Source organism: Chelonia mydas, chromosome 17 (genome assembly GCF_015237465.2).
Source record: "Chelonia mydas isolate rCheMyd1 chromosome 17, rCheMyd1.pri.v2, whole genome shotgun sequence".
In the NCBI taxonomy this organism is placed as follows: domain Eukaryota; kingdom Metazoa; phylum Chordata; order Testudines; family Cheloniidae; genus Chelonia; species Chelonia mydas.
The window spans coordinates 16,335,196-16,362,194 of NC_051257.2; the positions used below are offsets into that span (position 1 = coordinate 16,335,196).

Sequence of the window (26,999 nt, forward strand, 5' to 3'; positions counted from 1 at the left end):
CTAATTAGAGGAGGCATCTGTTGTTGCTTAGGCAAGAACTCGGCTGTCTCGGGTTAAACAATCTCCTGCTTCTTGTAGCGTGGAAAAGGGAGCTGGGAAAGAGTGGGAGTCCTGGGCGTGAAGGAACATCTTCAGACGGGGCATCTTTCAAATAAAAAGGGAGAGTGAGTCACTGTTTTCCTTTTAACTACCAAACACACAGCCCAGGGAAACGTCTTTATACTCTCACCATCAGCAGAAGGCTTTTTGTAAATTGAGTCCTTGGATCACTTGGTTGACTAGAGCAAACCTTCTTTCTCAGCGGGTTCTCAGCAACACACGTCTCATATGCTATCACATGTACACGGAAGGTGCTGTCTGAAGGATCTGAGATTTGGGGGAAGGCACATGAGACAGGGACAGTACCTGGTGCTTGGTAAACAAGGTTTAACTCCAACTCAGCTTTCCCCTCCCTTCCCGCAGATGCTTTTAAGATCATCACCTTGCAAAGCAGAGTGGGGAAGGAAATGTCTTTGGGGAAGGTCGGATCCCATAACTAGAGTTATAGGACTGGGATGAACCCCATGCTGGGAGTGTTTCTCTTTCCTTTCTGATGACAGAATAATAAGAATGCCAAAAATATGTTAACCCTGATATTTCAGAGGAAGGCTTTGCTGACTGCCCGATTTGTTTAAAATGCTTCAATCCCACCACCTTCAAGCATTAGTTAGAGCATACTCAGTGCCATAAATGACTATGGTCATTGTCAGGGCACAATCCAGAAGCGATTCGTGATTCATTCTCCTTTTGGCTGTTCTCTCTCTGTGAGCATAATCCAGCCTCACTGCCCCCACAGGGTTCATCTTGTAATGGTTTGTCTCCAAAAACACACTGGAGAAGACAAAGATGCTGGCAACATAACACAGCATCCTGCTGTCGCCCTCTGTGCTTCCAAGGGGACAGCCGGCTCAGGTTGCCCCTCCCCTTCCCACAGTAGACAGCTCTCAAAGCCCTGCAGTATCGAGTTGCTATTAGAAATATTGGCAGAGTCTTACCCCTTGTCTCTTGCCAAGCTCAAGAAACTAGCAGTCACATGCTGCTAATTCTCAGACACTGACAGGACCCTGCAGCGCCAGAAGATTTGCCAGATAACTCTGCAAGGGAACCTGTCTGTGCACTCCTTAGCACATCACCTTGGTGCAGTACCATGGACAGCCTCATCACCAGCCATCTTGAGGAAGACACCCTGTTCCCAATACTGACCTACTGAAAATAAGACATGGTCCACCCAGCACTGAACTGGATAGTCTCATTACGCCGGGGTGCAACGTTCTGTTAGGTTTACTAGGTCTCAGACAGCACACCCTCAACTGGTCCATCTTCCACCAAAGATACCTGGTGGACCAAATGTCTCCTTGAATGCTTTTTTCCTTCAGGCTAATACCTCTGACGCCCATCCCCTGCCCGTGTAAGGGCTCTGGCAACCACAGCGCTCTGACTAACTTCACTGGCTGGTGGGAGAGCGACACCCTTTTGTGCAGTATTGTTAATAATCCATGTGCTGCTGCTTTCCATGCACCCTGAGTCCAGCCAGTGAACCCGGCAAATGTTCTCTGAAGTGCTGGTGTCCTGCTGAATACTGAATAATGTAATCTTGGGAATGTCGGAGCTTCAGCTGATAGCGTGTTTTGTCCTAAGTACCACCTGTATTAAACAGCCACAGCGTGGTTCTAATCACACTAATGTTTTTGGACGAGAACCAGTAACGATCATTCTCCGAAATGCGAAGTTTCCCATACCCTTATCTGTCCAGGAAAGAGGCTGGCCAGGAATAAATGGAGGCTGGGAATTAGAAGGAGGTCTGTACCCACCGTAAGAGTGAGGTTCGGGAACAGCCTCCCAACGGGGTTGTGGGGGAAACAGCCCAATCTGTTTAAAAATGGAGCTTGATACATGTATGAGCGGGATTGTATGACAGGATGACTGTGATGGCCAGGGACTGGACTCAGTGACCCAGCAGGGCCCTTCCCATCCGATGTTCCGAGATTATTTTCCTCTTCAGATTTCTTTAAATTCAAAGCAGCAATTGAGCTGATTTGGCTGATTACACTTCATGCAGGAAGGCACAGGTGTTTTGGATGCAACAGGGGGATATAAGTAATGATTCCATCTCAAGTCTCCTCTGAACATTGCTAGGTGAAGGAGCTAGGAACTCGAGCCTACCAAACACTGCCTTTCTATTGTGATTAGCTTTAGCACTTCAGCCACCTTACTGGATAATCCTCACTGGACAGAAGGCCTGAATGGTTTGATATGGTAACTACAGTCAGCTCGGCATGACTAATTTCCATCGCCATCTACTTCACTCACATTGTTCATCTGTTTCCCAGGTCTTCACACCACCTACTCACTGCCCACGCAAAGAACAACGCCAATGCCAACTAAAGCCCAATGCATTTTACATGTATTGAAATCAGGGAGCCAAGCAGCTCCCGGAGTCCAGGATACGTTCTGAAAAGCACTATGTAAGAGCTATGCATCATCATCTAAGTCAAGGAAAATGCACCACTGAAATACCATGGCCTGTCTCCCCACTTCCTCCAACTTACCGTGTTGCTATATTACCTCTGTTATTTTTGCACATTTCCTAGTCCCACCCCATTCCCCCTTTACTACGTTACCTTTTCTCCTCTTCCAGTTGGTTCAGCAGCTCCACCTTTTCCTTCTGCACCCCATCTACCAGGGTCCGCGCTCGCTGGAGATTCGCCTCCGCCTCTGTGACATACTGTAACAAAAGGAAATCCCACCCCACAGCCAGCCAGTTACATTTGCAATACACAGCTGTTAAAAGCTTAACAGGGGACTGAACTGGATAGCTCAGGGGTTAGTAGATGATCTGTATGGAGGCTTTCATCTCTAGGGACCAGATTTTCCAGCAAACTCAGCACATAGGAGACTGTGCCCTTTTGAAAACCTGACTCTAGATATCCATTCTGAGCACGTGAAAGCTGGCCCGGAGCTCTTTTGAAAATCTGGCCCGAGGTCACCAAATCAAACCCAGCCTTGGCTGGCAGTAACTAGAGCTGGGTGAACAATTTATCTGACAGTTTTAGCCCTTTTTTCTGCTCCTTAGCTAGCTATGAAGAGTCTGATTTTTATGAATCAATTTGTTACTAGCAATTGTTTGATGAACGCTTTATGCAACCAGTTCTCAAGCTCCGTGGGCTGTCTGACTGGCATGTGGTTGGACAGCTAAGGCACATGGTATCGTTTCTGCTTCCTGAGTGGACAATGGAAGTTTTATAAATGTGAATAGCCAGGGCCCATACTAGAGTAAACACTCCTGTCCACGTGGGAATAAGAGTTTATGCATTTACAGCACTGCCCCATATACAATTTAATGTGAACAAAACACCATATGCACAAATGCTTGTGAAAAAGGGGAGTGAACATGTTTAACTTTTGTGCAAATGTCCTTGCACAATTTTCCTGACTCTTCACCCAGTGCCAGTAGTGACCAAACATTACTCACAGCTGGGGGCCATTCATTTAGTTCAGTACCGGGTGGCCCTGCAAGAAACACTGGAATACAATCCCTGACTGGCAGCCTCGGCAGCGAGACCGTGGAGCGAATGGCCCAAGGAGAACGAATTCCCCTTTCACCAGCAGATGGGCTCCTGACACTTCAGTCTTCACCACTATTGATCAGGCATTACTGATTAGAGAGACGCTCACAGGAATACTTTGTGCTCTGCCTCTCCATCCTTCCCACCCTGAATGTGGAGACAGCAGAGCACGCAGCAAGAATCAGTGATGGGGAAACCCCTGGTTGCACCATTTGGGCAGCTGTCTGGCTGCTTCGTGCATGAAGGCAACACAAAATGGCCTAAGTTGGGACCAAGAATCTAGACACCAATGTAGGTAACGCAGTGAAATCTCCTGGAATGGACACGGTTATAGCAGTATGAAAGGCGAATACATCAGTGTCTTCCACCGGCACCACATCCAGATTCTGTCTAATGGCAAGGTGTAAGGGCTTCAGTTTTGTGGGCTGAGCTGCCAAGATGCAACTGGCCTGAACACCTGCCAGCAGATGAGCTTAAAGCTAAGGGTGGAGCCCGAAGCAGGGGAGGTCTGAGATAGTACAAGGGTTTTTGGCCCTGCCTTTGCCACATGCTTCACCTGCTCATGTTGGGCTTTCAGGATGGCAATTTCCTTCTCCACCTCGCAGATGTGGCTGGTGGCCTTGGCAACCTCCGCTCTCTCCAGATCTCGCTCTGCCAGCAGCTGCTCAATGTGCTGCTGCTTTTCCTTCAGTGCCTCCTGCAGGGCAGTCGTGCCGGAGATCTTCCGGGCATAGCGAGAGGAGGTCTCCGTCAGCTAGAAAGAACAGTTAAGATGTGAAGGGTCTGTCGCTGTGCTCTTCCCCCCCGTGCAAACAGCGTTCACCAGCCAGACAGAGCGATTGCACACACACAGCGTGCCCCTTTGGAGCTGAAGTGCAGCTCAATCCACTGATCTGGTAGCCCCCAGACCCTGCGCTGTCTGGAGCTGGGAGTTCATGGCCTAGTTGGAAGGGGTGGGGGTGAGGTTCCTAGTCAGAATGAGACTGCAGAGTGGATAGCTCTTCCAGGCAGCGAGGGGAAGGGAGTTCTCCAGAAACAGGGCTAAGGGGGTGTGATGGGTGCTGTGAAGATCACAATTTGAACTTACAGAACAATCTGAACTTTTAAAGAACACCTGCTTTCTCTTCACAAATAGGTTTTATTTATGACAGCCACTGAAGAAACTCCCAAACGAAATGAGCTCAGCTGCCAGGGCTGTTCTTCACTGGATGGCAAGGATGGGAAAGTTGAATCCACTCCCCGTGGCGGACACTTGTTTGTCCCTCTCTGCTACAGCCCAGATGATCGTGGTCAACGTTGATCGCCCTGTATAGCTAGAGCTTTTAATAATAATATTTTGCATTCCCACGGTGCCTGGCTTCTCAAGGGAACCCCAAAGCTTTATACACACGATTCGTAGGAATTCTTTCCCACAACAACAAAACGTGGCCACCTCTGAAGTTGGAAGGAAGCAGCTGTTAAATACTGCAGGGCAATGCTGTGCAACCATTTAGGACCGGAAATGAAAAATATCGCAATCTAGATGGAATTTTAGGAAGGCAGAATATAATTATCCATGGACGTGACATCACAGTCAGTGCCCCTCCCTCTGCAAATAGTGTCATGGGATCTTTTATGACCCCAAATGCTCAGGGAGTCTGTTATACCAAGGGGGGAGGAAGGAAGCTAAGATTAGTCACAGTCTCCCCAGCACTTCCCATTTCTCGGCTGACTGTGCAGTATTAGCTGCACCAATGCACCTGCTAACATGCTCAATACGAGCCCTACCACTTTGCAGAGTCAGAGCAGGAGAGATCTAGGTCCGAATTGCACAGTGCATGAAAAGGTTCTCTCACCAATCCGCTCCGGCTGGGTCTGCCGCCGACGGAGGAGGCCACGGAGCTGACAGAGCTGATGGACGAGCTACTGGGGCTGTGAGTTAAGGCTGACACTCCCATGGCCATCCGTTTGCTCTTCTTTGCTTTAGCAGGGCTGGTGGATGGGAATCCAATCCGGATCACCTTGTGTATGGGAGCGAAGAGGCCAAATTTGGGGGGGCACTGAAAATACCTGGAGTAGGAGAAAGAGAATGTCAGAAAGGGTATTGTCCCCACCTATACCACCCCCCACATTGGGCAACACCCAGACAGAGCTGGGAGTCCAACCAAAGATTCCCAACTTCTGGGAAACGTTCTATGGCCTGTGTATACAGGAGGTCAGATTAGATGATCATAGTGCAGAGACTCTGAATCGGGAATTAAGGGGGATTTAACAGTCTCCTCGCCAACACTGTGGCCTACTGTGACTCCATGTGTAGAACAGGTTAGAGTATTCCCCTTTTCCGGTGTTTTGGGGGAGGCAGTTAAGGGTCCACCCTCTGGAAGGATAGGCCCAAAATATAGGTTTGCTTAAATAAAATAAATGCTTTCACAGGAGCGACTATATCCAAAAGCAAAACATAAACCCCATTTGCAGCAACATACATATTATATTATATCATATTTTTAATGTCAATAAGAATGAGGTGGAGAGTTGTTGTGTTTTTAGTTTTAACCATTCATCTTCGAGGATTTGTAACCCTGACACAGCTTGAAGTAAATCAGTAACGATTCCAGTTCAAACAGGAATTCTTATGGGGAAGGACTCTGGCATGTGTTATGCAGAAGGTCGGACTAGACGATCATAGCAGCCCTTCTGGCTTTGAAATCTATGAAAGTGACATTGACCAGTCAGATTTCACTGTGCACACTCAGTGAGTAAGGACAAAAAAACAAAACAAAACAAAAAAAAAACAAGCATCACAGCAGATGGGAACCATGGGATGGGACCAAATTCTGATTTCTATTGCGGCCCCTTTATACCAACTTGTCAGTGCAAAGGAGCTGTAAGGTGAAAGTAAATTAAATTCATGCCCACACTAAGGCCCCTTTGCACTTCCGGAGCATGGAAAGGAGCTTTAGTGCAAATGAGAAGAGGCCTTTGAATTTCATCATCCTCCCTGAGCAATGTAGGGTTTTATTAGTCACTTGGGTAAAGACATTTTGGTTTTGCTAGTCTGTTTAACGAGACTATGTACCCTTAAAAAATAAAGAGGAGGAAAGGAAAGATGAGTGCTGTGGACTTGGTTAATGTGACACCATCCACAGCTCTCTTTTCTGCCTGGTACATCACTCCAGTTCAGCACTGTTAGGTGATGACACAGGTTTGCCATATGGGGAGGCGGAAGGAGGAGAAGATAGGACATTTTTTTAAGAACGAGATAGAGGTGACCTTCCTGCAGTATATACCTAGGAGCAGGGTGACTTGTGCAGGATCCCAGATGTGTGTGTCAAAAACTCCCTCTACCCATGTTGTCATCAGAGAAAGGCACCGGCTCTCCTTCCCCCTGCTCCAGATGCCTCGCACCTGCCTATTCAGAATTGATCAAACCCAGAACAGAAAACTACTTGCTTTCAGTTCACAGCAAATGGGAGCATATTGGGCTGGGCCTACAAAATAATTTCCTTTGCCCCCTGCTTCAAACCCAATTCCTGTCCACTGAGATGACTCCACAAATCAATCCAAAGCTTCCTGCACTCTTAGCTCTGTCAGCCAGGGCAGTGCCAAGACTCCACACGTATAAGCACCGGGAGGGCATGGGCATCCCTCCAGGTGCTCTTTGGCTTGGGTTAGAACAAGGCAGCATTGCAGAGGTACAGCTGGTGGGAGGAAGCTAAGCGCCAACCTCTGGAGTCCCAGGATGGGCTTGACTGGTTGCGGGCACTAAACCAGCCCTGCGTGGAGGACTGCAGGCTTGACAAGAAAGGCTGTGGGGACTCTGTAAGGGGGCCCCGAAAAGGGAGAACAGGAGGGAGGCTGCTGCTAAGGAACTTTGGCCAGAGGGGATGGCTCAGGAAGCAACTGCCCTATTATACTTCCCAATCAAAACACCAGGATTGAAAACTCCAGCAGAAAGGGCTGTCTCTGTCCCATCACTGACTCTCCAGGTGGGGCTACTGGAGGCAAGGAAGATAAAGGAAAAGAGAAGACAAGAAGATGATTTTGATGCAGACAAATGAAGAAGGAAAATACCAAAACAAGAGCCACAAGGGAGACAAGGGGATGGGCACGTTCAGGTGCGATTCCATTTTGGCAGTTAGAATAGAAATCATAGAATATCAGGGTTGGAAGGGACCTCAGGAGGTCATTTAGTCCAACCCCCTGCTCAAAGCAGGACCAATCCCCACTTTTTGCCCCAGATCCCTAAATGGCCCCCTCAAGGATTGAACTCACAACCCTAGGTTTAGCAGGCCAATGCTCAAACCATGTTACTTCAAGTCTGGAAGCAGGACCCTGTGCTGATCCTGCTGCTGGCAAGAGATGAAGGCAAGTCTCACTTGGGAGCCCCATTCCGCACGTGGATGCCAGAAACCCACATTGCCAGAAACTTGGGGCCTCTTTGGAGCACAGGTTGATCTGCTCAAGCCATAGTTAAGCTGTCACTGGTCTGCTGCAGTTCAGCAACTGAAACCAGAAAGCCTGTGTGTGTCACGTCCTCTGGTGTCAGTGTGGTAGTCAAGGGAGACGATACAGTCCGATTTGGGAGTCGTCTCCTAATGCTGAAAATGAACCACTTGCAGGAAACGATGGAGTAAAACCTATCCCACCTGTACATAAAATAGTGACTAATGAATAATGATTAACAATTAATACACAAGACCAATATGGATACTAAGATTAACCAAGTATTAGCTTTACTGACACACGACGTCGGCATTCTCCAGATGTGAGCAGTGGTTCCAAAATCGCCTTCTGTTTGTGAACTGGCTTGTAAACGTTGGCAGCAGCATGTGTGTCTGTCACAGGCTGATTCCATGTATACGGGAGGCCGTAGAACAGCCTGTTCTCCATCCAGAGGAGAAAATGATTCATTTGCAAGCATCTGTTCAAGCCCAATCTTTTCAAAACAACTTCAAAAACAACCCACTTCTCATCCCTTCTGCTGGCTGCCATGCAGGCCCTGGGCCTTGGAAAAGATCACTGCTTGCTGACCTCACTGCAGATTGGGGAAACAAGCTGGAAAAGCAACGTGGCTTCTGCAAACTAGCCAAAGCCCTGCTCAGCATCACACTGTTACAATAAGCTATGCATGGGAGGACTGGTAATAGACTACAGAGCCCACCATCACTAGTCTGCTAGCTTTGTTTCGGTCCAGACTGGTAGTGACCGCAAGGCACTATTAAAGGATGTCTGACTTTTAAGGGGTTGTAGCTGGAACGCCATCTTTCTTCACAGGTCATTAGTAAAAATAATACCCAGCTCTTACATAGTACTTTCCCCCAGTAGATCTCAGAGGACTTCACAAGGAGGTAGTAACATAATCCTCCTTTTACAGATGGGGAAACTGAGGCACAGAAAGATGAAGTGACTTGAACCTAGGGCCTCTGGCATCCAAAACAGAGACCTCTGCCACTTGAGTCTAAGGAGTAACTCCCTTTACTGGCAGCACTAGTAGGCTCTTAGTCCTCATTAATGAAAGACTGTGCACCAGGAAAAAGGGGAAGAAATGGAGACTATGAAAATTGCTAATGGAAATAAGAGTGTGAGTAAAGGTAACTGAGGGTCACAGAACAGTGAGGGTGGAAAAGAGAAGCAGGTAAAGACAAATACAAATGCTGGTGAATTAATGGACTGTCAGGTTGCTTCCTGGATGGGAAAATAATGGGCCAGACTCGTCTCTCAGATATACCAGTACAAATCACAAGCAGTTCCCGTCAGGTCAGTGGGTTACACCAGTGCGAAGCCTGGTGTAAGACAGAAGAGAGGCAGGCACAGTGTAGCAATACTCTGCCCTTCCATGGTGCTGCACACGCTACATGCTGGGCCCTTGTGCGGCAGCTTCCGTCTGGGAATTGCTTTGCGAATACTGGGTACGCGCCCAGTAGCCCTGCGCAGCAGCAAGGGCAGCGTTGTCAGTGCGGGCATTCGTCCCCAGTGCAGGGCAGGGGGTGGGATGGATAGTGCCCTTCGCCAGGGGACAACAACTTTAAACTCTGTGCTCCACCCCGGTGCACCGGCCCTGCCCTTCCCCCGGCTAACCAGCACCACCCCGTCACGCCACCTGGGACAGGCCTGGAGTTTCATCCCTGACCCTGCAGCACTTGGAGCTGTGCCAGAATCGTCCCATTCGGAATGTTTAACAACTGCCACCACGGCTTTGTCTCTCAGGTGAGGCAGCCAGAGCCAAGTGCCAGGCACCAAGCACCCTTTGCGCACTCCTACAGCACCCCCAGGCATTTCCACTGGTTTTTCCCAGCTCCCCAGAGTGCCACTCTCTCAGGTTTTGCTCTTCCAGCAGTGGCAGATTTCAAAAGATGGCAGCACCACTCCTTCATCTCCTTCCCCTGCCAGTCTACCGTCTCCAGCTCCCCAGGGACAATGGCCTTCTTTGGAGACCGCTATGTGGTGCTGTCACATGTACGATCAGCGTCAGCCGTTCAGCGTCAGCCGTGCTAACGTGTCACCCAAAGACCAACAGAAATTCACCCAGCAATGGCCTAAAAAACGAACCAGGATGAGAGTCTCGGTCACTAGATGGCAACAGTTAGCTAAGCCAAAGCATGCGTTCTTCTCCCCTGCTTGTGTCCCAGGACTTTGGGAATTTGCTGGGACAAGCATGGTGCATTAAAAACAACACCATGGCAGGTCAATGTTGGGGACAGGGAGTCTGGCAGGTGCCGAGTGCCGGCTCAGGGGATCCTTTGTGCTCCAGCAGCAAAACAAAAGGTGTGTGTTTTAGCAAGACGGCTTTCCTCCAAAGGCTTCATGGAGCATCTCACAGCTCTCGGTGGCTTTAACAGCTCAATCATAGAGGATTGTGACATACAGAAAAGCAGAGGTCGGCTTGGGCTAGAAGAGTCAATTGAGATAACGCTGCCAAGCCTGCAGTCAGAACACGGGAGGAAGGGAGACTTGCTCCAGTGGGTGCCGGTTGAACTGTTAGCCAGAGGTTTGATGCTGATGTGCCAGTGATGTATGGGGGGCTACACTGTACTGCTTAAGAGCTCTGTAGTTCGCTTGAGTCCCATGAGACCTGCCCCTATATTATAGCACAGTACAGATTTTCCCCTCCCTCCTCCTGTTTAAACTGAAAAACTCTACCCATTAGCCCCTTAATTCACTCCTGTGAGCTATTCACCACATCTGACAGCGTGCACAGGGTTTGAGGCAAGTGACGAGGGAGGAAGTCCTGCGGCCAGGAGAGCTCGGTGACAGGCTTTGCTGAGGGCCTCCTACTTACCTGAACCACCCCTGATCCCAGCATGATGGTGTTAGAGCAGAAAGGTGAATTCCTGCTCATAGCAAGGCTAACCTGACAACGAGCAGGAAGCTGGATGCAGAACCAAGTTTCTCGTGGGAAGTGGTGCCAGAGGCAGTACTGGATCTCAGTAGCAGAATCCTGGAGCCCGACGCTCAATACACCCCTCCCTTACCTTCTATGTCCACACAGAAAACAAGTTACTTTGGGCCGTTCTGAAGATAAAAACCTGCAGCTACTTTATCACTGAGTGATGGAGAGCAGGAACCTGGCTGGATTCATTCCATAGCTTATCCTACAGCATCCTCCCTTCCTTTCTCTCCTTCACCTCGGGATGCTGCTGGGCACCAGGGACTCTCCGCTTCTAGTCATTTGCTGGTTTATTGCGATGCCTTCATGCTGGCATGGGACAATACATAGCCATTCCTATTTCAAATAAAGATCGTGGCCAGCAGGCACCCAGGCTGGTAGAAATGCTGCAGAAACCAGGACCTATTGAGTAATTGGCAGTTCCATGCTATTTTTGATGTTACACTAGCCTCTGCCATAGCTGGGTTTCCTGAGGAAGCCCTGAAGCAGTAATAATGTTTCATGGTACTGTTGCTAGCCCATGTACCTTATTTACTAACCAAAATCAGACTGCCTTTGGTCACTTATTTATAGCCATAAATCGAGAGATCAGGGCTGTGCAAAGATTTATAGGACTCTGCACAACACCTGAAAAATTAGAGTGAAGACCAGGGATCAATGAACCATTTCAGAGACTGGGAGAACTCACCGAAACATTGATCCAACCTTTATCAGGTTTAAAAGGATTGAGAACTTTCCCTACCACTATTCCCATGAATGGACCTGCCGAAGCATCTGGAGAGTCTGTTCCGACTGTATTTCCACACGAGTCAAGCATAAGTTGCAGAACTCAGATCCAAAACTTCCCCAAAGTTCAGGGTAACTCAAGATCTGAGGTTTTGGGTCATAGTTTGCAGCAAGAAGTTTCATCAGCTCCTCTGCCCAGTTTCGCAGACCCAGAAGTTGGAAATAGTTTGCAAGAGCACACTGCCTTTCTGATGTCCAGTGCCAAACTGATCCGTTCGACTTTCACAACTTTGCCCTTCACCAGCAGACAGATGCCTGCTAAAAGCTACACTGTTGTAGAAGGCACTGAATGGATTCAGGGGTTGCAAGTTCTGTCTGCAAACAGATGTCATGCTTAAGAATCACTACAAGCCTGGAGCAATAACTTAATTAACTGTTCATTCAGGGCTCATTAAAAGCCTCACCTCCAGAAAGAAGAGATGTCCAGCATGCTGAGACGATCTCATGTCCTTACTATGTAGAAAGCGGAAAGGGTGAATTATACATAGACTAGGGAATTATACATAGAGGAGGGAAAGTGAAGGATTTATGAAGGAAACGTCTGATGGTGAGTGGTCTTAATAAAGTCAGAGAATCACAGAAACCAGAAGTGAGAAAAAACCCAACAACTGATGTCTTCTTTAAAATAAACAAACAAACTTTTCTTTAAAAACTTTTTAAAAGTTTAAAAATACTCCAGTGATGGGACTTCTACCACTTCCCTGGGGAAACTACTTCACAGTCTGAAGACCTCGCCGTTAGAATATTTCCCCCCACAATACACAGTCTAGACGTCCCCTGCTTAAATTCATAGCATAAGTTCTAGCTCTGCCTCCTTTGACCACCCTAAGCAGCTAGCTTTTGGACTCCACATTATATTGGTAGGTGTCGGGCATCCTTTCAGACCCCAAGTTGGAGCACAGCGAGTGTATACAGTACCTTGTACCAGCGACTGCCCCATCATTCTTCCCTAGAGGTTCATCAAGTTCCACTCCACACCATTCTCCTTTGGCAAAATCTGTCTCTCCCACATAGCGCACAACTCCCGTTTTCGTCCCGCCAACCTGTTGGTTATCAAAACGCTGGAGGTTAGAAGCAGAAGCACCAGCACTAAAGTGAGGACACACAGGGTGGGGAGACTGGGAGGATAAGGAATGGGATGCACAAGAAAAAAAAGTTTGCAACATAGTCCTCTTGTGTCACAGTTAGAACACGTGGATCCAGTTCAGACACTCTCCATTCCAGGCATCCTCCAGCAATGAAGGAGTTCTTCTGAGAACTGAGGACAGAACAAAGATTTTCCTCACTCCCCATCTCCTGGGAAGAAGATGCTAAGGCAGAGGTAATCAAATCTCATGTTTCAGCAGGTCAGCTAATTGTGTAGACTTCATGAAGGGGCTTTCTGCCCTCATACACAACGAGCCGCCTGGATCACAAGTGGTTGGGTTGGGTTTTTGGCCTCCCTCTGAAATGGCTGATACTGAGCAACAACAGAGGCAGGATGCCAGGTATGGCGGACCACTGGTCCAGCACTGCACCTATTTTATTCTTAGGCCTTGCCTACACGTAAAAGGTTTACCAGGGTAACTGTACCATCAAACTCTCATAGTGGAGATGCAGTTTATACTGGCATAAAACTCCTACTGCCAGTATAGCTTATACGAGTTCCCGGAGTGGAAACTATCCCAGAAAAAGGACCTTTTTTGCCCGTATAACTGCATCTACACTAGGGCTTTGGGGTATTTCAGCAAAATAAATAAAATAAATCATACCCCTAACTGACACAGCTATGCCTGCAAAGCTTGAGACCAGGCCTCAGAAAGAAACCAACACCAGAAGAAAAAAGGAGGCACAATTACCCACGTGCATAGTCCAGGCCAGGTAGGAAGCAGTGTGACGCTCTACACGTTTTGCACACCACGAATAAAAATGCGTGTGTGACTGAACAGCAACACAACACCAGCTGGTATCTTTCTTAACATTAGAAGCTACAACAGGTTTGCTGAGTTATCTCCGTTCTGAGGAGAACAGCTTATACGGACCTATAAACCTTATAAAGCTTTATATTGCAAATAGGTTTCCTCATGATTAAAGCTTTAAAGTAGCTTTCAGAAGATAATAATGAAATAATAATACCACCACCTAGCTCTTAGATAGCGGTTTTCATCCGGGAAGCTGTTTGACCAATAGCTCAGTTCCAAAATAGAAAGGTTACTGCAGGTGCCTTGTTTCCAAGAGGAATAAGAAATGGGACATGATGAAACTATGAAGTTTGAATTTTTAAAATTTTGCTGGCAAATGAACATCAAGTGACTGGTTTTGTTGCTGGGGTTTTTCCAATTAGTTATTTTTATATTGAACTTTCTGTAAACTGGTGACATAAAGTTATCCTCAGCCCTTTCACCCTGTAAGACAATGCCAGCTTCCTCAAACATGCAGATTTTTTGAGGGGGAGAAGGATGGTTACAGACTTATGGGCTCTATGGTAGGCAAAACAGTGAATATTTTTTGAATTGCTGATTTAAGCAGGATTTTTCCACAGCGACACTAATTAAGGACGAATTAATTTGATCCTGATTGGATGAGGCTGCAAGGCTCCAAGGTAGGTCTCATCTCTGATTTGTCCAAAGATCCCGGAAGGAAGCGCATCAAGGCTGAGAAAGTCAAGATTGCAAACTATAAAAATCAAGGGGAAAGCCAAGAAACCTCGCCGTTTGGGTCCCCAAGCCACTTGAGGGAAGACTGACCTTCCTGAATCTCCAAGACTGACCACCTTGGAGAGACAAAGTCACAACATCAACAAAGAGGCCACTGGCCTCTGATCAGTCTTTCCCTGTACCCAAAGCAGGCCCACTAGCACATAGCACTGCGTCAGTGGATCATCATCATCAGGCTACTTGACTGCAGATTCAGCCCCGACACTATGAGAGCAGATGACTGCAAGCGCTGAAGAGTTTGCAACACTGCTATTATCTCAAATGTTCTATTTTCATTCACTGGAAGACATCCTACCCTTTTTATTTTTAGGGGTGAAATTGAAAGTGTGGCCGTGTCCATGTTCCCCAGGTTTAAACAGACCTAAGTGTGGTCTCATAAAATTATTCAGAATGCATTCTATGTTTAAACAGCTTGAGATTGCGTGCTGTAATTTCTGGTAAAGAAGAGTTGTCAAACTTCTTAACAAGAGTGTTTATTAAAGTCTGTATTATATCTCTGCAGGGACTAGGAGGAAAGGGTTAGCCACCACACAAGAACTGAAGTCTAACAAGAAAGCTTTAGAATTGGCTCTGAGTTTGTGGTCCAGACTTTAGATAGTAATTCAGTTTCAGTATTAAATGTATTTAACCATTCAAGTTATGTATTTGATTGACATTAGCAGAATTCTTTAGTTAAGATTTATAATCAAATGGACATCCACCTTCATCTTAGAATTTATAAGGATTGATTATTTATGGTATTAATTTGAAGATTTAATTCTAATCCAACATGAAGACTAATTTGTTAATCTGACCTTGAGTTGACAGCTGTATTCATAACTGGAGTTTAATATTAATACTAGCTTAGCTTTAGGTTATATGTTTCCTTGCTTTTAATGAAGTTTATAAAGATACACGAAGTCACATTTCTTTCTACAAGCTATGTGGGCCTGGAGTGCATACCAGATGGTCAACTTAAAAGTCTGACCAGCTCCGCCTGATTAGTCCTTGGTTCTCACAGTGCTACACTAAAAGAAAAGGAGTACTTGTGGCACCTTAGAGACTAACAAATTTATTTGAGCATGCTCAAATAAATTTGTTAGTCTCTAAGGTGCCACAAGTACTCCTTTTCTTTTTGCGAATATGCTCAAATAAATTGGTTAGTCTCTAAGGTGCCACAAGTACTCCTTTTCTTTTTGCGAATACAGACTAACACGGCTGCTACTCTGAAACCAGTGCTACACTAAAGTCTTATTCCTCCTCTTGGCTTGTCTACACTAGAAAGTCACACTACTTTAGCAATACGTAGATGGTTAAAGCAGCACAACCCCGAGTGTGGACACAGTTATATTGGTGTAAAGGTGATTTATACCAGCATAGCTATTCCTATTTGGGAAGGGGAATAACTCTGTTGGTATAAGACATCTTATAACTGGTAAAACTGTATCCACATAAGGACATTTACTAGTATAACTATCTCCCCTAAAGCAAGTTTCAATTCTTCTCTTAGCTATCCTGATATATTCCATACAACATACATCATTCAGGATTATCTTATCCCCTAAGCAAGCATAGACACAACTATCCCATACAGTTGCCAGTTTTGGTTGGACCTACTTGTGAAGGTTTCATCACATGATAATCTTTAATTAAAGATTAATCTTGAATTCCTGGAGACTCCAGGACAATCCTGGAGGGCTGGCAACCCTACTGTCCCATGACAAGCAGCGTTTCCCCCAGCCCTGAAGGGACTGGGGAACACATTTATAAAACAATAATGAGTGGTCGAGCCTGTCATATTTGCATGATAGCATTAGAACCAATTGTTGAACGTCCCATCCCCTGGCAGGCATACAGGAATGTGTGTGTGGTGAACCCAGGAAATTCATCTGACTCAGACATGCAGATTTAGTCAACCCTGATAATCTGCTAATGCTGCTAAAATAAGTATTTTTTTTTAAAAAAGCCAGCTGGCAGGTTGCATCAGCCCATGAGCTGAACGGTTTAATCAAAACGTAGGCATTCATTTCCATCAAGCACTCAAATGAGCTCACAGCTTTATCACTTTGGAATGAGAGTAGTAGGGCTGCCTGGGGAAACAAAGGAAGCAGCAATTGTATGGAGGCAGCCAGAGAGATCCGATGGATAGGGCATGAGAGAAGTACGCAGCACTCCTGGGTTCTTTTCCCAGCTCTGCTACTGGCCTGTCCTGTATCCATGAGCAAGTCACTTCAGTTCATGGTGTCTCAATTTCCTCTTCAGTACATGTCTGCTTTTATAAAGTACTCCACAACCTATAGATGGGAAACAGCTAAGTCTGACCTGGATTTAGCATTGCTACTTTGGCCACTACCAGCAGACTAAAGTCTGGAGGACAGACTGTTGGTGTTGCCAAGGTCACTAGGGGCATGAAACCTAAGGAAACCATATTTGTGATTTTCCTCCTTATCAAACCAGAAGCTGGACAGTGCCCTCCCGAGCTGCAGTTCCTGTCTCCAAAGCATGTTTTTATTCACCTCTAATACCTGTGCATTGCTGCACCATGGGACTCGGGCGGTAATTGCACTCCATAGATTGGGTGAAATGTGCTGGACTAATCACTCTGAAGAATAAATCCCTACACCATACTGCCCCCCATTTCAGCATGTCTGTTCTGAAAGAAGTGCATAGTTCATTCCTTAGGTGGTAAATTAGTGTCATTTGTAATTGGAAACATTACATACACACAGAGCCATGAATGGGAAGGACTACCTAAGCTGGATGGGATTTGAACTGGCAACCTAGAGCAAGGATGTGTAGCAGCATTGCCAATCTGGAGAGACACACAGTATTCCCTGTTAGCTTAAGGTATGGTTATTCTAGGAAACAAAGTCAAAGCAAACACTACCACCCACCCCAACTCAGGGACTGTGCTCATAGAGTAAATCCTCCATATAGTTTGCTGCAAATTTAAAAACAACAACAAAAACCACATTAATTATGGCCTTTTTAGAAAATAAAAAATTTCCCACAAAAAAACAAACAACCCACCCCGCTTGGTCATGTTCCAAAATTTTTAATGAAAATTTTAAATTGAGATTATCATCAAAAATATTACCAAAAAGAAAATGGATTTTCAGTAAACAAGAAACTTGGATTATTGTTTCAATAAAAATCACTAGTTGTTATTATTTTTTGCAAAAAGGGGGGGGGGGTCTGATTTGAACCCTGCAAAAGAAACAGCTATGATTTTTAATTTTTTTTAACCAGTTCTAGTCCTCCAGGCCTTTTAGCTAAGGAAAAACATCTAAGACAAACCGTTTCACCCATCCCACTCAGATCCAAGAAAGGGGTATCATCAGGATGAACTAAAACTGCCTCTGATCCAAACACCTGTAAACTGGGGGAAGTTTGACTCCAGACTCACCCTCTAGCTCTGCTTAAAAGTCAATCACTGGCCAGTATCTTCCCAATCCTGCCCTTTTCCCAATCTTGACATTCTCTAAGCACCTCAGGAGAAAGCATTAGCTCAAACCCTATGACGAAGTGAAGCCAGAGGAGTAGATCAATCTTGCATCTCATTCTGAGAGACGGCAGAGCAAAGGAAAATGTGTGAAGCCAAAGACACCTACTGTGTCACTTTCAATAAGGAAGGCATAAAACATGTAATGTAAAGGACAAAAATGGAGTCAAATCAGTATCCCAAGGCTGAAAAAAGTCAATGATCTTTATCCTTCCAGACACCATCCCACCATCCTCATTAGAGTTTCTAACGTATTGTTTAAACAACTTTGGCCGATTAGGACTAGACACTGTTTCAACCTAGCAGCTACAGAACCATGAGTCATGCCTGTTTCCAGCCTCCTCTCTCTAGTCTTCATTTGCTCTTTTCTCTGATTTTCACTCTTCTTCACCATTTCTCCCCTTACATCCGCTCCATTCGCCCTACAGCTACAGGCCCTGCTCTCAGCAGCCCTCTCTAAACTGACAGACAGTACCATCACTGATGGAAGCCAACGAAGGGAGATTGCACTGCCTGATTAAAACATTTTGGTGGCTACTCTACCAATCCTGACTCACTCCCTCTACAGTAACCCTGAGCACTCTTCAAGGCTGCAAAGCACTGCTGTCATTTGGAAGGCTGAAGTAGGAATGATTATCATTGTACATGACTACCATTGGAACATGCTGACTGTGTGACACCTCTTCCATTAGTGGGTCATCCACACAGAGGATAAGGAGTCTACTACAACTAACAGCCAGCAGAGTTACTTCTGTAGCTCAAGTGGTAGAAGCCTGAACTTTGGTGCTGAAGATCCCAGTCGCCAGAAGTGCTGAGCATTCATGGCGGGGAACTGTGCTACACAAGCATTAAATTACGGAGGGCATTTTTTTGGCCAGTGCCTGGGGAGTTTTGTTCCAGATGCTACAGAATGCATGGGAAAGAGAGAAAACATGATCTTCAGAAACAGGGAGACAGACACACAAAGAAAAAAAGAGCCCGACTGGCAATGTGCCAGTTTGGCACAAGGTCATTAGTCACTCACTGCAGAGTAGCACAGCATGGTTTTAAGGTGAAATATGGGTCTCCTCTCATGTGGTGATGTAGGTGCCATGAACAGTTTGTTTAAAAAACAAAAATTTGTATCAAGTCAAGTGTTGTCCGAAAGTCAGGTCACCATCCAAACCAATAGGGAAGTGAGGGTCAAAGGAATGCACAGGACCAGAAATACAGGACAGAGAAAATTTTCCCTAATGAAGCTGTAAAGATTTTTTACTGAAACCTGAGTCGGGAGTCTCCACCCATCACCCCAGGGCAGCTAGATTTGCAGACATACAAGTTCCATTAATGCAGCTGATGCAAGAGATATTTGCACACATCTCTCAAGCAGCAATGAGAAAATAATCCTTTCAGGATCCAATGCAAGAGGAAACCCTAGAATTACTGTTTCTCCTTAGAAGGCTGTCTCTCTTATAAAGGCTGTCCATGTTAATAACACAGTCCTATCTGCTGAAGGCCACTTACAACTCCTCTTTAATGATATATATATTGCAAGCAGAACACTAGTATTTGCCAGCATGCCAGCTCAATGAATGCTTATGAGGGCATGCATGCACACAGAGAAGGCCTCCAAAGGGCTGATGTGAAATGAGGGCAGGAAGGTTGGTTTGGGATTGTTATTTCCTTTTACTTCTCTGTGACAACAGCAAGAAAGCCACATTTGGGACCACAGAAGGACCACTAGATCAGGGGTTCTCATTCTTTTTCTTTCTGAGGCCACCCCACATGCTATAAAAACTTCACAGCCCACCTGTGACACACCAACTCTTTTTCTGCATATCCAGTAGATTAAAAGCCAGGGCCGGCATTAGGGGGTAGCAAGCAGGGCAAATGCCCAGAGCCCCAAACCACAGGAAGCCCTGTGAAGCTAAGTTGCTCAGGATTCCTCGCGAAGCTAAATTGCCCAGGATTCAGCTTCAGCCCCAGGCGGCGGGGCTCAGGCTTCGGCTTTCTGTCCTGGGCCCCGACGAGTCTAACGCCAGCCCTCCTCTCTGGTTTATTTTGGCAGACACCCTGAAACCTGCTCGCAGCCCCCCAGGGGGCCCTGGACCCCTGCTTGAGAACCACTGCACTAGACTAAAAGACCTAAGGGGTGGGGTTGTCTTGTCTCTCTTGTCTGGGATTCTGTCAATAGCCATGACCCTGTAAACCCCAATCATACAACATTCAGCATCCAAAGAAGCTGCCTGTCCTTGTCTGTTATCCGGGGACCTCCATAATCCAGCCAGGGCTAGGAGATGCTTTGTTTTTGGGCCACACAACATATAGGCTTCAGACCACTAGTTCTGTAACAACTAGGGCCTGGTCTACATTAGAAAGACCAATCAATTGTAAGTGTCTCTCAGGCAGTGGAACGTGCCTATTGTTCACGCATAAATCGGCCACAGCAGATCATCTGCCAGACAACAACTGGTGGAGTTAATCTGATCATTTATAGGGTTAAGCCCTGAGTCCAACTCGTTATCATTCAGACGTTTGTAGGCCATTGTAGGCACAACAGACTGGCACAACTAGGGTGCCATCAACTCTGGCAGTTATGCATCTTTGACGGGGGTCAGAGCTGACAGTCCCCTCAGCTGACCAACCTCACTAGTGCACCAGCTGAGAGCCCACCACAACCTCCTTTCATGGTAATGTGGGGCAGGGGCGTGGCCAGAAAGAGGGGAACCACATGTGGGGCATTTGAGGGGAGGGAAGGAAATTTCCATAGGGAGCAAGGAGACAGTCTCCGCTAGGTAACTCAAGGTGATGACAGCTGTCCCAGATGACAGCCAGCCCACCTGAATCAGTGCAGGCCACCCTGGTAGGGTCACAAGGCCAAACCTTATATTGCTTCGGGTTGGCTGGCGTGGATATGCTCAACTTGACGCTCTGGGGTAGACAAGGCCGTCCATGTAGAAGATTGTTTCTAGGGATATGTGTACACTGCAGCCGGGAGCTCACTGCCCAGCCAAGGGACACACACACACACACACACACACTAGCATCCTAAAAATAGCAGAGTGGATGTTGCAGCACAGGCTGGCCACCTGAGTACAAGCCCACTTGACTCCCTGGCTCCAACCTCTGTGCGCACCATAACGTCCACACTGCTAGCTCCAGTGAAGCTAGTGCCTGGCTGTCAACCCGGACTGCAAGGCTCACTCCCAGTTGCTGTGTAGACGTGCCCTAAAGGACTTTCAGAATTGTTACACCTTGTCTACACTGGGCTAGCGAGCTGTTTTCCTTTAAACCCCATGGTGGGGGGGGGGGGCCGGGGGAGAGAGTCTGCTTTGGGCCAGACAATATGAGAAAAGAGGGAAGAAGAGAAGAGGGAATGGAGAGGAGTTTACTTGAGTACCCTCAGGGCAACTATAATTCTTACCAAGGTTCAAAGGGTTCAAGTGAATCAGTCGGGCTGAGGTGACCAAAAATTAAAGGATTTTATTCATGCAGAATTAGAAGCAATATTCTCGGTCTCGCTCCTTCAGTGTAGCTCCTACTCCCTTTGCCAGTATATTGATAATATAACACTTGGTGCTTCCATGGTACCTTCCACTTCAGGAATTCCTTGCCTCAAAGACGTACGAGTTAAGCCTCACAGTATTATCACGCTCCTTTTAAAATGGGGAACCTGAGCCAGAGAGTGGCTAAGTGACTTGCCCAAGGCCACATAAGTCAGTGGCAGAGCCAGAGACAGAACGCAGATGTCTTGAATCTCTGTTCTGTCAGGATCCTGGGCAAAGGTAGGCAGAATAGTGGCAGGAGCTTGGGATTCCAGAACCGCAGCCAGGGGTCAGAGCCAATATCATGGTCAAGAGTCAAGATGAGGGTCAAGCCGGAGTCAGAGTCAGGAGTTAAGCCAAGGGTCAGAGAAGGAGACAGTCAGGAATCAGACTGAGGATCAGTACCATATCAGGGTCCATGTTATGGTTCCAGGGGTTGATTGGGAGTCAGAATCCAAGTCTGAGGCAAGGTCAACACGGGGAGTTCAGGAACAGAGAAGCAGGGCAGTTTTGGCAGCTAGTTAGGAATCTGCATTGTTGCCTGATAGCCCTGCAGGCTCAGGTTCAAGTCCTGCCAATCCTTACACATCCCATGCTTTAACCATTAGAGCAGGTATCCATTAACGACTAGGGGGCTCCTACAGAGCCTCCCCAACATGCATTTCCATCCACACCATCATATGCTCTGAGCAGGCTGGATGCCTACTTCATGCTCAGAGAGCAGAGGCCCTGATTTGGGGTCTGAGTTCACCCCCCACCTGAGGTTTGGTCTTATTGGCTGCTGAAAACTGACACCGACCTCAACCTAAGCTACTTCCCTGAGTTCAGCTGTCCCTACAATCCCCTCCAGGACCACCTCTTCTTTCCTACTTCCTTCTGTTCCAACGAGAGGCACCCACCCAGTTATACTGTGATTGGAGCTATGCAATAGTTACCTCAAGTCTGACTGCAGGGATTTTCAGGTGACTCAGCAGAAGCTGCCCACATATCTATATAGGGTCTTAGAGCCGACCACACTGTTACATTCGCCAGCCAAGAGAGATTGTTGCTCTCCCCTGGACAGATTTGCAAGAAGGTGATGAAATATTAATTATATCTTCTCTGAAAGCACTCAGTACCTCGGTGGAAGCAAAGAACGTGAGGTGTCTCCCTTCCGAGACTGATACAAACCCAGGAAAGGGACTTCCTTACTGCCCTCCTGCAAAACCTTATATTGGAGCACCACGGCAATTTGGATGAACTTGGCCGACTGGCTATGAAAGAGAATGGTAGAATTTGCCATTGAATAATATCCACTACCGTTTTCCTGCAGCTGAACTCCAATGGGCTCAGGTGCTGCTAAGTCGTTCAAGACCAACATATGGCAGCAGAGAAAGTGGCAACATCACTGCTCAATTGGAGAGGTTTAGGTTGTAGTTCTTGTTACGTGTGAGCTATTAATTCAAATTATTTAGACTCGGGTGGTAAAAGGCCCATTTCAGCTTCAGGCTGCCAGATTGAGTTTATATCTTTAAAAAAAAAAGAAAAAAGAATCAAATGAATTTGATTAGTTTATTCCTGACACGCCTCTGTAGTTTGCCAGGAGCTAGGGGTTGCATAGACAGCAGACAGAAAGAAAGAATTTGCAATGGGCATCAGAGAGAAGAATCTAATTAAAAATACTTCTCAAAGGGGTGAAGACAGAGTCTGTTCCCACCAGGCGTAGATGTCCAGCTCAGCTTATTCTCTCTCTCTCATTTTATACTTTCACCTTCTTGACACTAAGGCTGATTACATTATCTAACATTTTTCATCTACAGTAAGTTCTAGCTAAAGCATAGATTTTTGTACCTATAGAATCAGGATACAGGGGGATGCCCCACGATAATATATTAGATCAGTTGCTCATCCACTTATTTGCAGCGTCAAGAAGTTTTCCATTAGGTGCTGCTTTGTACAACCCCAGCTCTGTATTTATGGTTCCATATTTCAGTGCTAAATAAAGAGCACACTCCCGGTTAGGGTTCGGGAGGAAGATTAAAGGTAACAATACCTCTATGGAGTGCTTTTTTCCCCTTATTTTTTTACTAGACAGACATAGGGAACAGTCACTTGCCCCATGACTGAAAAAACAGCCTTTTCTGGGGTGGAACACCCTCATGTGTCAGCAAAATAACACACATTTTAATTCCCCCACGCTCCTCCAAATTAATTTCTCCAAATGAAAAACACAGGGGAGATTTTCTTCATAGGCACAAAGAAATTGGAAATGTGGCCAAGACACCTGAGTTAAGTCTTTTCTCCTAAAAACTTGTCATGAAATCTTTAATGACCACATGTCGCAGGCCCCAAGTCTGCACTACATTACTCTGGTTTCACACTAGTGTAACTCCACTAAAGCCAAATGTAACATAGCGGAGAGTCAGGACTTCTTTGCAAAGCAAGGGCGACCTTGAGATGTTCTCCTAACAATCCACTATGCTTCACCCATCAGACAAAGATTAGCTCATTCTGGGGGCACAGCTTGAGAAACTGTGGACCTGATATGCAGGGGTAGTGAGCATCCACAGCTGTGAATGCAGCAATGAGAGTGCTTAGCATCTACAAGAGGTCAAGCCCAAGGCATCTTGGGTGGGGCACCCAAAAATCAGCTGCCATTTTTTAAAGTGTTAACTTAAGTGACTTCCCCAAGGCCACCAAAGGTGTCTGTGGTAGAACCAGGCCTAGAAGCAATTCTCCTGACTGCCAGTCCACTGCCTTGATCACCACACCATTCTTTCCCTGTACTTGGATATCAATCTCCAGGATCCCCAAACTTTTCCAAAGCAGTGACTGTATCTTAATAGATCTCCCCCCGCATTTGCAGTCAATCACATCATTTTCCTGCGGCAGCTACACCAATTGCATACATGGGACAGTGAGAGAATTTCACGTATTCTTAACGATTTTTAAAGGAGTTGTCTGTCTGCTCTAGCTCTTCACTTCCTCTCCCCACTCCTGTCTGTTCTGTTTCTCCCCACTGGAAAATGGGGTAGAGCCAGCACAATGCGAGAAGCCAATTCTTCTCTGATGACCACCAATTACAGTATGTCTACACTGCAATTAAAAACTCATGGGTGGCCTGTATCAGCTGACTCAGGCTCATGGAGCTCAGGCTAAGGGGCTGTTTAATCGTAATATAGACATTTGGGCTCGGGTTGGAGCCTGGGCTGAAGGACCCTGACAGGGGATCCCAGAGCTTGGGCCGCAGCCTGAGCCCAAACATTTACACCTCAATTAAACAGCCCCTTAGCCCAAGTCCCATGAGCCCAAGTCAGCTGCAGGTGTCTAACTGCAGTGTAGGCATCCCCTAAGTGCTCCACAGACAATAGTTTGGGAAGCTCTGGTCTAGCTAAAGTAAGTGTTAACTGCTCAGCAATAATTTACAGGAGAGCAGGAGAAGAGTTCTACAACGTTGGCTTTAGAACGTTAATGTCATTCTTATATCTGCGGGAAACACATGGTTTGCAACCGCCAAAGGCAAATATGATCTCATTTTCCTTATGGAAAACTCCATGCCAACCCTTTGCCCAGCTGCTGAAGTGTGTCCGAAGGGGTTTTTGAATATAGTCACAGATGAACATAAAGTCACTGAAGAGCGAAAATGGCTTTGGGACACAACGGACTTCCAATGAAGTAAAAAGAAAAGCCAGAGGGAGAAAAACAGAACTCTAGGAGCATATGCAGAGTTTTAGAACTTACAGCTGCGAGGTGTCAATCCGACAGAGGGCCCTCCACCACCTTCCCCGGCTCTGTTGACAGAGCATTTACACAAAATACATATTCTCCTCTACTTGAAAAACCTTCCATGGAGTCCAGCTGCCCACAGCCACTTCCCAAATGACAAGATCCATAGCATCCTCCAGAAAAGCATAGACATGGGAAATAAAGTCAGGTAAGTAGTATTAATCTGTAGAACGAATGACTGAAAATTTACTTACAGCAGTCGAGGCATGCAGGTTTATTCAGAATGCTTATTTCCAATTATGATTCCTTTTCATGTTTCAATCAAAAACATAATTAGTTACATTTCGCACTCTGCTACAGCAGAGATACCTGCTGAATCAAGCACACATCATTGGACCATATAACCCCATGATCTCACTGCTGTTTATCCTCACCCTCCCCTCCTGTCATTTCTCTCTTGCATCTCAGCCTAAACTGCGAGCAATTCAGAGATCATTTCTTTCTAGGCCTGTGTGTCTATACAGCACCTAGCGCAGCAGGGAGCTCAATCCTAATTCAGTCCTGTGGGAGCCACTGGAATACAGAGTCTGCATAAGACTAATCACAGCACATGTTTATTCTACAGCTTCTGCTTTTTACGATAATAGCTTCACTGAAACCCCCTCCCAAAAAATCTCAGAGTATTTCTCCTTTGATCTTGGGAGTAGGTGGGTGACCGTTGTTATTAATCATTTATATTCCACCATCACCTAGAGGCCTCAACCAGGAGGAGCCCCATTGTGCTAGGTGCTGTACAAATACAGTACATGACAGAGGCTACGCCAAAGAGCTTCCAGGTAGGCTATAAGAGGTGAATGAAGCAAGACTGGCATGAATGAGAAGGACAGGGTAACCAAACAATAAAAGTCTGCACTATATACCACTGTCTGGACCAGAGTTTAGAAAGAACACAGTTGATGTAGATCAAGGGTTGTTTTTTTAAAACCTACTTTATATGATCTGTTGGTCTGAAAGTAATTTAAAAAATTCTCTGGACTGTATTTTAGTTCCACAATGGGAACCGTTCGTTTTTGGGGATTGCAGGGGCGGGGGGGAAGGATCAAGAAGGATAAAACTCATGAAGGTAAATTTTTCCATATGGGCCACTGTCTAGAAGCATTTTCTCTTTGACCCAGCAACCTCACGGTGCCCCTTTAAGGTGGGAGCTTTTCCCTCCCTTCAGCTACGATTCCCACAAGCACAGGCAGAGACACACCGCATCATTCATTCGCAAGGGGGGAGGGGGGAAAGGAGAGGCAGACACATATGCTGTGAATTAAGGAGGGCAAGTCAATCGCAACACTGAATTTCCTGAGCGGCCGTTTTCCACCACAACGTTAGCGGGATTTAAATGCCGTTTCTTGCGCTGCTTTTAAAAGTCAGCTTCCTCTCGTCTTTACGTTTGGGATCACAACAGCCTCAGCGTTACATTTCCCACGCTTTGGATTCGAGCATCCACCATTATGTTTTCTCCCCGATTAAGTTTTTTTTTTTTTAAACTATTTTAAATAATGAACTCTTTAAATAAAAAAAAAAAAAAAAAAAGTGACTGGATAGGCCAGCGGTTTCTGAGCCTATCTCTAGTTTTGAAAGCATATTTACAGTGACAGTCGCTTAACATTTGGCTGCAACACATCTTAAAATCCTTGGGACAGATTCTCTGCTGCGCCCAGCTTTGGTTTAGATGTGCCCGTGCACGGCCTTTCAGGGAGCCTTTTACAGCTCCACGATTCGCAGCCCCAACCCCAGCCTTGGCACGGCCTGGGAGCTGCTCTCTCATTCATACCAGCAGGCTAC

The 26,999-nt window shown here is 46.3% G+C and overlaps 1 protein-coding gene across 10 annotated transcripts in view; it reads right to left on the reverse strand.

Annotated features, from left to right (window-relative positions):
• Positions 1 to 26,999, reverse strand: part of CLIP2 (CAP-Gly domain containing linker protein 2) — a 151,485-nt gene that overhangs the window by 32,618 nt on the left and 91,868 nt on the right. For all 10 annotated transcript variants that reach the window (XM_043531112.1, XM_043531115.1, XM_043531116.1 and 7 more), the window contains 4 exons: positions 12,676 to 12,800; positions 5,441 to 5,654; positions 4,162 to 4,359; positions 2,661 to 2,764 (listed from right to left, as the gene is read on the reverse strand). In XM_043531112.1, the coding sequence (XP_043387047.1) occupies positions 2,661 to 2,764; positions 4,162 to 4,359; positions 5,441 to 5,654; positions 12,676 to 12,800 (641 nt within the window). The remainder of the gene's footprint in view (positions 1 to 2,660; positions 2,765 to 4,161; positions 4,360 to 5,440; positions 5,655 to 12,675; positions 12,801 to 26,999) is intronic.